The sequence below is a fragment of the Bidens hawaiensis genome, unplaced genomic scaffold, assembly GCF_021521415.1.
Source record: "Bidens hawaiensis isolate Kalapana, Puna unplaced genomic scaffold, B.hawaiensis_p1.1 tig00065752_1, whole genome shotgun sequence".
NCBI lineage: Eukaryota > Viridiplantae > Streptophyta > Magnoliopsida > Asterales > Asteraceae > Bidens > Bidens hawaiensis.
The window spans coordinates 54,943-68,982 of record NW_027501700.1 but is presented as its reverse complement, the minus strand read 5'-3'; the positions used below and the strand labels follow the sequence as shown (position 1 = coordinate 68,982).

At 37.3% G+C, this 14,040-nt stretch overlaps 1 protein-coding gene across 1 annotated transcript; it reads left to right on the top strand.

The window, feature by feature from the left end:
* Window positions 1-423: 423 nt before the first annotated feature.
* Window positions 424-876, top strand: LOC143604553 (uncharacterized). The gene has a single exon (XM_077080992.1). The coding sequence runs from the start codon at window positions 424-426 to the stop codon at window positions 874-876; it is 453 nt and encodes a 150-aa protein (XP_076937107.1).
* Window positions 877-14,040: the final 13,164 nt, after the last annotated feature.

The window sequence follows — 14,040 nt, the reverse complement described above, 5'->3', positions numbered from 1 at the left end:
TTTCTATTATGAAAATAATAGAAAGATGCCACCTAAAACGAGGCGAAGTACCGCTAGCCAAGAACAAGGATCTGGATTACCTACCTCACATGAAGAGTTAGCTCAGCTAATTTCTCAACATGTTAACTCTGCACTCGAACAGCAGAACATTAATCGAGTTGCGAGAAACGGTGGCGGTAGTAGCACTAGGAATGGTACTGGAAATGCTACTGGTAACCCTTCAGGTTGAAAAAGGATGAAATTATTTTGTAAAATTCCATAGAAACTGTAATTAGTAGATTCATCAATCAGTAATGATTTTTGAAAATTATGAAAACAACGAATTCCGTATTTGGATGTACTTACAAAACTTTTCAAGGGTGTAACCCTAAACCTTTTACTGGAGCAGAAGGTCCTTTGGAAATTGTCAGGTGGATAGAAAAGATGGAATCTGTGATTAAAATAAGTAACTGTACCCCAGAAGAACGAGTCAAGTATGGAGTCTGTTCATTTCAGGACAAATCTCTAGAATGGTGGAACTCGATAATTCAAAATCTTGGAGAAGAAGCAGCCTACAGTTTGACCTGGAGCGAGTTAAAAGATATGCTGTTAAAAGAATATTGTCCCAGAAATGAGTTACAAAAGATTGAGTATGATTTCTTGAATTTGACAATGGAGGGTGCTGACATCGCGACTTACACCTCTCGATTTAATGCATTAGCTCGGCTAGTACCACGACTCGTCACGCCTGAGTATGCTAGAATTGAAAGATACATCTGGGGTCTAGCACCCGAGATTAGAGGCATGGTCACTTCGTCTAAACCTGACACCATTCAGTCTGCTAGAGAATTAGCAAAGTCATTAACCGGGATGACTGTGTTCGCAAGGGGATACTGAATCCTGTCAGCAAGAAGCTAACCGAACCAAGTTCTGAAAAGAAAGATGTTGGTGCAAACCCAAAGGTTGCGGATCAGAAAAGAAAGTGGGTCGGAAATTCTGGAGGACAATTCAAGAGAAACCCAAATCAAGGATCACGGCGAATGTTTACAGCAAACGCAGGTGGTGTTGGAAAGGCTAATCAAATGCCCATTTGCAACATATGCAAGAAAAGTCATTTCGGAGGATGCAAGAAGTGCAGCAAGTGTAATCGTTTTGGTTACCTCATCCAAGATTGCCACGCCAAGTCAATATACGTGGAATCTAGTGATAGTCAGAACCAAGGGTTCTTTGAATGCGGAGCTAGAGGGCACTATAGGAAGGATTGCCCGTAACTCAGAAATCAGAACGCCAAGGGAAGAGCCTTTGAATTAAATGCAAAGAAGGCATGAAAAGACTCGTCGGTGGTTACCGGTACGTTTCTGATAAACAACCATTATGCTTTTGTACTTTTCGATACTGGAGCTGATTTAAGTTTTGTCTCTAAGCAATTTGAAACAATTCTCGGAATGAAAACTAGTAAGTTAGACACAAAATATGAAATAGAACTAGCCAATGGAAATTTAATAGAAACCAGTGAAGTCATTCGTGGCTGTAGTATTCTATTAGAAAACAATAAATTCAATATTGATCTATTACCCGTAGAGCTAGGAAGCTTTGACGTGGTCATAGGTATGGATTGGCAATCGAAAAATCATGCTGAGATTATCTGCACAGAAAAGTTGGTGCGCTTACCACTCCCAAATAGTAAAACACTAACAATTCACGTTGATTAAAGCAATTCTGATTTAAAATTCATTAGTGTCATGAAAACTCGTAAGATGTTACGAAAAGGCTATCCTGCATTCCTAGTTAACGTTGTCAGTACAAAGGCTGAAGAACGAAAGATAGAAGATATTCCGGTAGTTCAAGATTTTCCAGAAGTTTTCCCTGAAGATTTACCTGGATTACCTCCACCAAGACAAGTTGAGTTCAGAATTGATCATGTTCAAGATGCTACACCGGTAGCTCGATCTCCGTATAGATTATGCAAGAACTATCCAACCAACTTCAAGAACTGCTGGATAAAGGTTTCATATGACTGAGTTTCTCTCGTTAGGGAGCACCAGTTCTTTTCGTAAAGAAGAAAGACGGTTCCTTCCGGATGTGTATTGACTATCGAGAACTGAATAAACTAACCATCAAGAATCGGTACCGTCTACCGAGGATTGATGTTTCATTTGATTAGTTACAAGGATCCAGTTTCTATTCAAAGATAGATCTACGTTCTGGGTATCATCAACTAAGAGTTGCAGAAGAAGATATTCCCAAGACCGCTTTCAGAACACGTTATGGTCATTATGAGTTCCTAGTTATGCTTTTCGGTTTAACTAACGCTCCAGTGGTATTTTGGATCTGATGAATAGGGTTTGTAAACCTTACTTGGATAAAATTTGTGATAGTATTCATCGACGACATACTATTTATTCACGAACCAAGAAAGAACATGAGCAACATTTGAAACAGATTCTAGAACTGCTAAGGAATGAGAAGCTGTATGCTAAGTTCTCTAAGTGCGATTTTTGGCTACGAGAAGTTCATTTCATTGGACACGTGATCAATGAGCAAGGTATACACGAGGATCCTTCTAAAATTGAAGCAATTAAGAATTGGGAAACACCAAGGTCACCTACTAAAGTGCGACAATTTTTGGGTCTCGCTGGGTAATATCGGAGATTCATCAAGAATTTCTCTAAAATAGCTCAACCTCTGACGCTATTAACCCAGAAAGAAAGGAAATATGACTGGACCGAGAAGCAAGAAGAAGCCTTTCAGTTATTGAAGTAGAAGTTGTGTAGTGCACCCATATTGTCCCTCCCGAAAGGAGCACTTAGTTTATTGTAATGCTTCATGCCTAGGTCTTGGTTGTGTGCTTATGCAACGGGACAAGGTGATAGCCTATGCGTCATGGCAACTGAAAGTGCATTAGACAAATTACACAACCCACGATTTGGAATTAGAAGCTGTCGTTTTTGCTCTTAAGATATGGAGACATTATCTTTATGGAACGAAGTGCACGATATTCACTGATCATAAAAGTCTTCAACAGATTTTTGATCAGAAAGAGTTGAATATGAGGCAACGGCGAGGGGTGGAACTACTCAACGATTACGACTGTGATATTCGCTACCACCCAGGTAAAGCAAATGTTGTAGCTGATGCGTTGAGTAGGAAGGAAAGAGAAAAGCCATTACGCGTACGTGCATTGGGATTCACGATACATATGAGTCTCACCACTCAAATTCGTAATGCCCAATGTGAGGCCTTGAAGCCAAGGAACTTAAGAGATGAAAAGTTGAGAGGTCTAGAATGCGAGTTTGTATCCAAAGCTGATGGCACCTTGTATTTGATTGATCGTATTTGGGTGCCGAAGTATGGAAATCTGCGTAGGTTGGTGTTAGATGAAGCACACAACTCTAGATATTCCATCCACCCATGTTCCACCAAGATGTATAAAGATCTCCGAACTTTATTGGTGGCCCAACACGAAAGGAGACATTGCTGTACTCGTCAGTAAATGTCTAACATGCTCCAAGGTTAAAGCTGGACACCAGAAACCTCCAGGTTTGTTGTAACAACCTGAAATTCCTTAGTGGAAATGGGAGCATATCACCATGGATTTCATTACTAAACTACCACGAACCCCTAGAAATCACGATGTATTTGGGTAATTGTGGATAGGCTAACGAAATCAGCTCATTTCTTACCAATCTGAGAAAAAGAAAATTTGGAGAGATTAACCACGCTCTATCTCAAGGAGATTGTAGCCAAGCATGGTGTGCCAGTTTCGATTATCTCGGACAGAGACGGTCGTTTTACGTCACACTTTTGGCAATCATTGAACGAGTCCCTAGGCACTCGGCTAGACATGAGTACAGCCTATCATCCACAGACAGAAGGTCAGAGTGAAAGGACTATTCAGACATTGGAACATATGTTGCAAGCCTGTGTTCTCGATTTCGGAGATAGTTGGGAAAAACAATTACCATTGGCCGAATTTTCATATAACAATAGTTATCACTCTAGCATAAAAGCTGCACCATTCGAAGCTTTGTATGGAAGAAAGTGTCGATCGCCGCTTTGTTGGGCTGAAGTAGGAGAAAAACAACTGACGGGACCTGAAATTGTTAAAGAAACCACATAAAGGATTGTTCAGATCAAAGATAGGCTAAAAGCACCCGCAGATCGACAAAAGAGTTATGCTGACAATCGCAGAAGGCCTCTAGAATTTCAGGTGGGAGACCGAGTTCTGCTAAAAGTCTCACCTAGGAAAGGGGTCGTCAGATTTGGCAAAAGTAAGTCCACGATACATTGGACCATTCGAAATCTTTGATCGAGTTGGTCCGGTGGCTTACAGACTTAAGTTACCTCAAGAACTCAGAGGGATACACGACGTGTTCCACGTGTCAAATTTAAAGAAATGTCTGGCTGACGAATCCTTGATTTTTCCGGTAGATGATATTCGACTAGATGACAAACTTCGATTTATAGAAGAACCGATTGAATTTATGGATTGGAAGATCCAAAAGCTGAGGCGGAATAGGATTAGGTTTGTAAAAGTCCATTGGAATTCAAGACTTGGATCAGAGTTCACTTGGGAACGACATGATCAAATGAAACAAAAATACCCACACCTCTTTCTTGTAGAATCCGACACTAGTATCACCTCCTAAATTTCGGGACGAAATTTCTAAAAGGAGGGAAGTATGTGTCGCCGGTTAAAATTTAGCCTAATCTGATGCTAATGTAATCTATGTTATGTAATAAAATATTATAAGAAATAAAATAATGATTTTTTAGTTCAAAAAATTTGAAAATATATATACTTTATTTTATTGAGTTCGAAAAATTTTAAATTTGTCGCGTAGCAAACTCTACACAAAACAAACAACTGTAACGACTTAAATACTGTCAAATGTCCAAACATGTCAGGGATAACTCGAAAAATTATAATTATAATAAAAAATTAGTAATAAGTGATAAACTTATCTTTAGAAGATTCTTTTCGAAAAATTTAGAAAGTTTGCGCTTCAATAGCCATTGTTCGACACCGAACAAGCCCGAACTCAACTATCACCAAATTTTAGTTTCTTTAGTTCATATTGTCAGGAATCCAATAACGGATAAAACCTGATAAAAGTTATTAGAAATGGAATTCGTTTGTTAATTAAAATTCACAAAACGTAAAACGGAAAAGTTAGAACTTTGTTTAAAACCCACTAAAATTACCCAACCCTTTTCTCTTCCCACCATCTAATCCACCACCCACCATCCAACCCATGGTTTTGCATACATTCACCATCATAATTTACCTAGCATGTGTTGGGTGTTGCCAAGTAAACCAACCATAACACATCACCTAAGCTAAATAACACACGTCACCACCCTACTCTCATTACTCCTCCCTTTAAATACCATGACATCCCACCACCACTTTTCATCATCTTCAAAATTCATTTTCAACACACACATACACCATGAAAGATTAAGTTAGAATGAAGGTTTAAGTGGGTTGCATGTGGATTAGGAAGCTATAGAAATCAAGAAGATCAAGTCATTGTTAGGAGCTTTTGTCATCTTTATCATCTCTTAAGTTTCACCCAAAATCCAAGGTAAAATAATAACCCATAAATGTGGTATATTGACTTTTAGTTATGATTTAATAATTATGGTTAGAGAAATTTGAAAGATGAAAAGGAAAATTGTGTGCATGTGTGTGTAATTGTTAGTTTGTATGTATGAATGTGGGGACCAAAACCCAAATGCATGGTTACATACATGAATTTAGTTGTACTGTTATTGTTATATTGAAAAAGAGAAATAGTCTTGTGTTGTTGATTTGGATGACTAATAATTTGGTAAACATGATATTTATAAAGTGGGTTTCTACATAAGTTGTTGACTAGATAATAGTAGTTGCTTTTATTAATTGGTACGATTGAAATATGAACTTTATAATAATCAAGAGATGAAATTTGGTATTTGGTGTTTGGTTTAAAAGTTAGATTTTGGTAGTATTGCACATGATTCTTGAAGAAAGTGATGATAGGGTTTTGTTAGAATACATAATTTGATAGTTGAAATATGTCTAAGTTAGACTATTGTTGATTATTACTAATAAAAGAAACTTTTTGCTAAGTGCATAGTTGATTTTAATTTTAACATGAATGTTTAACAAACATGAATTTGAGATATTATTGAAAGGTGATTAAAAATATGATAGAGGACACCATGCTAGTAATTGATAAATTTTTGTGAAACTACATATAATTGGTACTTACTATAGATAGAAACTTTATTTTTTTTCACACATGGAAAAATCTCTAGTTGATGAAATAATGCCATAATATTTGAACACACATGCATACATGATGAATTGAATATAAATAACTTCACACTACTTGGTCATTTAAGAATCATTTACCCATGATGAGGTTGTATGCTAGAAAATTGGTTACTAGTCACAAATATTGAATAAGAATATGAAGTGTGTTAAAAGTTATAATATGGCATCTTATATGAATGATCATTACTTGTTAAGGAAGAAAGAAAAATCAGATTTTAAAAGTATTGATGGTATATGATGATTGCGAAGATTGTTAGTTTGATTAAGATTGTTTCACATGATAGAATAGAACATAAATTGCCTTCTTGAAACTTGCTTAAAATTTGTAATTTGTGATAACCCTATGAATCTAGAAATTCTGGTAAATTATGAGTTTGAAACACTTAAGTTTACGTACAAAATTGTTTAGGATATTTGGTTTTACTTAGTTGCTTGTCGGTAACTTTAAAGATCGAAAAACCGACTTTTAAACGCAAACCGACATCACATTTAGGGACTGTTTTAGAACAGCCGTTAAAGTCATAAAATACTTGTACCTAACATAATTTAATGTACAAATAGAGTACAAGATAGAAAAACTTGATCATATACGGTTCGTGTCGCGAAAACCGACACAAAAACGTTAAAATTTTCTAATTTTAGAAAATAATAACTAAATGAAAATAAAGTATTTTTATAAAAAGAACTTATAAAAATTAATTATTTTTATATAAAAAGTGTTTCAAAAATTTAAAAACATAAAGTTTCACATAAAAAGTTAACCGGTTCGCCGTTAAACGCGAAACCGGCAAAACCGACAAAACCTACAAAAACGATACTATAATCATAACTAGAATAAAACTTATAATTTTAAACTATTTCAGCAACTAAAACTATATTTTTATTGAAACAAACAATATTAAAATAATATAATCGCTAGTTGTATGTTAAATATGATAAATAATAATTGATATTACTTGTTTATTTATCTTCTAATAATTATTAAGTAAATAGAAATATAAAATAGGAGTTTTCATATGATTGTATGCTTGTGTGATAACATAGATGTAAGCTTAATAAAAGTTACCAACGAGTCCTTGTAAACCCGAAATATTATAACAACTTAAAATGTATATTAATGAAAATATACTATGTAATTATAGGACACGAGCTCTGTTGGACAATCTCTTAACAAGCTACAAACCGTGAGTTTCTCATAAATCCCCACCTTTTAATAGTGTAATTTTTATCAATATTTTAGGGGAAGAACGCACTTTGTTAATAACATTTTATTTTGTTTACAAGTGTATTAAGTATGTTGAATTAAATTAGACTAGCATAAATTGCTCGGTATAAATTACCAAGTCGTTATAACAGTTAACCTCAAAGTAGGACGTAGAAATATTAATAGATCTATTGGGGTGACGCCCTGTCACTTTCCAGTCGCTCTGGTTAAAGTTGTGACAGATGTTGGGTCGGATTTTTGATAAGGAAGATTGGAATCTTCTCAACCTCCTCAGAAAACGGCTAAGTATGGAATTCGAGCAAGCCTAGACGATCGAGCATGGTTTTACTACTTCGAGCAAGGTCTTCTGAACCTTAAATGGTTAATTTTTCTAAGTGTTAAGGCTTCGAGCAAGCTACACTTCAACGAGCAAGAGTTCTTCTATCAAGCATGGATTGCCAATCGAGCAAACAGCTTGATCATACTAGTTTTAACCAAGTGTTACGAGCACAGGATGATCGAGCACATGGGGACAAGCATGGATGCAATAAGAAGACGTCACGTGATCAAAGCAAGGACTTCTAGCACAGTTCAGTTCCCGAGCAAGATTTACATCCGAGCATGCTAAAGATTGCTGAATAAGTATAACTGAAGACATCAAGAAGAATGAGCTTGCTCGATGGACAAGTTCGAGCAAAGCATGGACATGTCAAGAAGAACGAAGCTTACTGGAGGAGAATATATTCTCCGAAAGAGAATATATTCTAAGTAAAATATGCTCGAAGACTTTCATCGAGCATACCTAGCATAGTGAGTATGCTCGAGCAAGATAGTTACCTTGCTCGAGGACTCAACACTTGTGTTATTTTGAGTTTCATTATGTAATGATTAGGAACTTCTAGAAGGAATGTCAGGGTTTATAAATAGGGGTCCTAGGATACATTTTAGGACACGGATTTCCAGATGGAATACCGGCTGGCACGCACTGAATACGAAAAACATTCCAAAGAATATTCTCTTTGTTTTCTCGTACAATCGCCGCCGCCATCATACACGAAACCCTAGACATTTCTTTCACTGTTGTATTAAATGATATATTAAATGCAGTGAATCATTGTCTTGAAATCGTTCTTACTGATCATTCATTTACGTTTCGTGTTGGTTATACTTTCACTCCTTCATTCCCACTTGTTAGATATCCTGATTCCGCCAGGATATTCAATAGGCCTTTGGGTTAGCAGAGTCGGTGTGTTCTTGTCAACCTTTATAGGTTTCACCTGATTCACGGTCCTGACAAGTGGTATTAGAGCTTGAGTAAGCTCGCTGAAGGCCATGGGACAGAAGTTGTGAAAAAGCTTGAAGCTTTACTCCGTCCTCACTACTGCAAACTCCAAGTTTACTGATATGGAAGACCAAGAAGTTTCAACAAACAAGATTCCAAGGCTACTCGGATAAGAAAACTTCATAAAATGGAAAGTGCTGTTTGAAGCGGCTGTGAACTACAATGACCCAGAGCTGTGGATGTCTATCATTGAAGGAAACTACGTTCCTTCAACAGCTCCAAACAACAACGTAACTGTTGAACTGAAGATGAAGAAGAGGGATGATAAAGCTCGTCTATGCTGAAATTAGGGCTTTCTTGGGAAATTCTGACAACAGTAAATCATCACAAGGCTGCAAAGGGCATGTATGATTCAGTCATTGAAATGTTTGAGGGGAATACAGAATTGAGAGACATCAAGAAAGACAGATTGAAACAGCAGCTTGACAGATTCAAGTTCAAGGAAGGAGAAAGACTAAAGTCAGTTCTGCAAAGATTCATGATGATTGTGAATGAAATTAGAACAACAGACCTTCAGATATCTGATTTTGACCTGAACAAGAAACTTCTATCATCCTTGTCTGGTGAGTGGTACACTGCTAGCAAGTTCATCAAAGAGAAGACAAGCTTTCCTAATTTCAAGTTAGATGATGTGATAGCCTTCCTCAAGGCTGCAGAACATGAAATGATTGAAAACCATATGATTCGAGAGGACAAGCCAAGCTTTCAAATGAACAATGCTCTTGTGGCACCCATGGGCAACCTCTCAATCAAGAATCAACAGCCTATTGTTGAGGAACCATCAGAAACCAACTATCTTGCAGTAGTCAATCAAGATTTAATGTTCAGCTGATTGAAGATGACACACCATCTCCAGCAAATGGGCAAATTACTTTCATGCATCACAACCCAACTCAAGGAACAGACTACCAGGCCTTGTTCTCCATGTTCACTGAGTCATACCATGCCTTTGTGGCCAAGAATCTGAAATACAAGCATTGTGCAAGAAGACCTAGAACAAATAGATGCTGATGATTTAGAAGATATGGACATTAAATGGCAAGCAGCTATGCTAGCAGTGAGGAGCAAGAGATTGTACAACATGACATGTAGAACAAGCTTCAATGGTCCAACTGAAAGAATTAGATTTGACAAATCAAAGGCTATCTGTTATAACTGTCAACAACTAGGACACTTTGCAAGAGAATGTAACATGCCAAGGCAAGCTGGAAATCAATTGAATGAAAATCAATTCTACCAGAACCAGAATCAAATTTTCCAGCAGCAAAGAAATTAGATTACCAACCAGAACCCCTACCAAAATCTGAACAGACCTCAACAGCAAACATTTCAACCTCAAAGAAACAACCAATTGCAGGCTCACACAAACCAGAACAGATCAAATCAGAACAATGTGAACCAGCAGAGAGACCAAGGAAATGTGGCTGTTACCAGGGTGTCATAGGATGGGGAATTTGATTGGAGCAATCATGCTGCTGAAATTGAGAGGGAAAATGTTGCATTTATGGCAAAGGTGCATGACCAGGCTGAATCTTCAAATACTCAGGAACATTCCTTGAACAAAAATGACTCAGCACATGACCTGTGATAAGGGTGTGTTAATAAACTATGAAAAGAAATATGAAGGGCCAGTTGCCTTTGGGAGTGATGAATATGGAGGAAAGATTGTTGGAAGAGGAACACTTACAAATGGCAAAGTATTCTTTGAGGATGTGCTGCATGTTGAAGGACTACAATACAACTTGCTCAGCATTTCTCAAGTCTGTGATAAAGGATACAAAGTGGCTTTCAATGATGAACACTACCTGATCTTGAAGCCTGAATTTGTTATTCCACATGACATGATTATGATGATGGCTCCGAGAAATGACAACCTCTATGAACTGAGAATGAATACTGCAACTTCAAGAGGTGGTTCATGCTTTGTGTCAAAAGCAACTGAAAATGAAACTAAGCTATGGCATAGGAAGATGTGTCATGTGAATTTAAAGAACATGAACAAACTTGTCAAAGGTGAACATGTTGTTGGCCTTCCCACAAGAGAGTTCAAATTGGAAGAAAAATGCACATCCTGCCTGAAAGGGAAACAGCACAAATCCTCACATAAAAGCAAAATGATAAACACTATTGATGAGGTCTTGGAACTGCTACACATGGATCTTTTTGGTCCTGTAAGTGTTCCAAGTATTGGGAAGAAAAGATACTGCTTGGTAATTACTGATGACTATTCAAGGTTTACCTGGGTATACTTTATGGGCAGCAAAGATGAAACTGCAGAGTTAATCAGAATGTATGTGCTAAAATTGGAAAATCAACTTGAAAGGAAGGTGAAGGTCATTAGAAGTGACAATGGCATAGAGTTCAGAAATGGAATTATGGATGAATTCTGCACTTCTAAGGGTATCTTTCAACAATACAATGCTCCCAGAACTCCTAAACAGAATGGTGTTGTAGAAAGAAGAAACAGAACTTTAATTGAAGCTGCAAGGACCATGATTGCTGATGCAAATTTACCAGTCATCTTCTGGGCAGAAGCAGTCAACACTGCATGTTATGTGCAGAACAGGGTTCTTTTGAACAAGGCTCAAAATAAGACTCCATATGAGGTTATCTTTAAGAGAAAGCCTTATGTAAAGTTCTTAAAGCCTTTTGGTGCAGATGCTCACTCATAAATACAAAGGATTATTTGAACAAATTCCAGTCCAAATCTCTGGAATGCTTCTTTGTAGGTTATTCATCTCATTCAAAGGCTTACAGAGTCTATGTGAAGGAGCACATAGTGGTGATTGAATCTTCTGATATAATTTTCAATGAAAACCATTTCAATAATGTTGAAGGACCCAAGTGGCTGTTTGACTTAGGAATGATGATCAAATCATTCAAAATCTACAGTAAAGATATAGATGAAAGCATGTACAGAACCAGCTTTGAAGATAAAGAAAAGCAAAAACAAGTTGATCTGGACAAGCTATGGTCATCTGTTGCTCCTGAGTCTAATGGCTTTAACTTTGAAAAAAACAACCTTCAAGCTGCTGAAGTTGATAAAAATGGACAAGATAATGTAGTGGAAGTTTCCAGTGAAGGGCCAAGTGAAGTTGAGAGTGATCCAATTCAAAGTCAGCAACCTGATCAGACTGAAAGGATAAATCAGTTTGAAGAAAGGTTCCAGTCTTTGTTTGACTCTCTGCAATTTGGGTCAAATTAAGCATCTTCATCAGAGATAAATCAAGTTCAAGAAAATGAAGAATCCCAAATGAGAATTGAAGATGATTCTGCTGTGTTAAATATGACAAATCTTGAAACAGAAGTATCTACACAACAAGTTGTGTAGATAAGGTGTCTTGGGTGCATTTGTCCGGATGAGAGGGACAAGATCGTGGTAATGGATGAGAATGGGACTTCAATGAATTTCTCGGCGTCTGGAATTTGGAATCTTATTCGGAGACCGGCTGATAAGGTGTCTTGGGTGCATGTTGTTTGGTTCTCTCAATGTGTTCCAAAACACTCCTTTATGTTGTGGATTGTGCTTCATGATAGGTTGAGCACGCAGAATCGTATTATGGGATGGAAAATTGGTGGGTATCCAAATTATAACTTGTATTGCTGCCCTCTTTGTAATGGAGAGCCGGATTCTCGTAACCACCTCTTCTATGAGTGTAAGTTCTCTGCTGAGGTTTGGAGTATTGTAAGAATGAAAGGGAAGTTTCAGGGATGTAGGAATGGTTGGGCGAATATTCTTCAATATGTGTCTCAATTTGGAATGTCCAACTCTATTGAAAATGTTGTTAATCGGCTGCTATTTGGGGCTTCGGTTTACGTTATCTGGAAGGAGCGAAACAACCGGCTTTTCAAGAACTCTTTGAAGACCCCGAAGATGGTTGCGGACGAAATCATTAGGGGGACGCGCCTAAAGCTTATGACTCTAAAGTTCAAGAATTCTGAACGGGTTAATCGGGTTCTCGAGGATTGGCACTTTCCGCGGGGAGTTTCCCACCAGATTGATGATAATGGTTGATTTGTTTTAGTTTTGTTTATTTATATTGTTCTTGTGTAAGCTTTGGCTGTGTTTACCAATGTTTGGTGGTTTTTGGTTTGTTTACTCTTGTATGGCATGTCATACATGAGAACTAATATGGCACTCTGTCATATTACTTGTACTTTTTGATTGTGTGGAATGCATTTAACCGGGTGAATCCCTTTACCCAAAAAAAAAAACACAACAAGTTGTGCAAACCACTTATGTTGAAAGAAATCACCCAACAGAAAATAGAATAGGAGACTTGCATGAAAGAGTGACAAGAAGTTCTTCTGAAAAGGCAAACATCTGCCTATATGCCTGCTTCTTATCCCAAGTTGAACCCAAGAACATTAATCAAGCCTTAAAAGACAACAGCTGGGTAGAAGCTATGCAGGAAGAATTGGTCCAATTCAGAGATTTACATGTATGGTATTTGGTTGACAAGCCAAGAGGCAAGTATGCTATTGGCACCAAGTGGGTTTTCAGAAACGAGAAGGACGAAAGAGGAATTGTTATTAAGAACAAAGCAAGACTGGTAGCTCTAGGATGCTTAAAAGAGGAAGGAGTGGACTTTGAAGAAGTTGTTGCTCCAGTTGCAAGACTCGCAATCAGAATCTTTCTGGCATAATATGCAGCATCCATGAATATAAAGGTTTATCAATTGGATGTAAAGTCTGCATTTTTGAATGGGAAAATTGATGAAGAAGTCTATGTCACTCAACCTCCTGGATTTGAAGATCCAATGCTGTCACACCACGACTAGCACAATGCGGAAGCGTAAAACGAGAATGCAACAGACACCTCTGGTATCAACACATTGTTTATAAAGAAACATTACAACTAAATTACAATATATTACATTTTCTTGTTTTGTCATCGTTTTACAGTCTAGGTGATACAAACCAAACTAGTTCGTTAACTATACGATCTTACTACTAACTCCTTTGCTTCTATTCACATAGCATCAACCACACACCTTGGGCAAGTAGCAGATCACCAAATCATTCCGATTTAGGTACACCTGAAAAGCAGTTTAAAACGGGTCAACTACTAGAGTTGGTGAGTTTCACGAGTTTCAAGAAAACAGTAATGAGTATTCACAAGTCAACACTTGTAATCATGAAATAAGTATGTATGTATGTATGTAAATGATGTAATTATGCTAAGCTACAGTG

Excerpts from the sequence above, each read along its gene's own strand:
- LOC143604553 (XM_077080992.1), top strand. The coding sequence starts at position 424 with ATGGAATCTGTGATTAAAATAAGTAACTGTACCCCAGAAGAACGAGTC.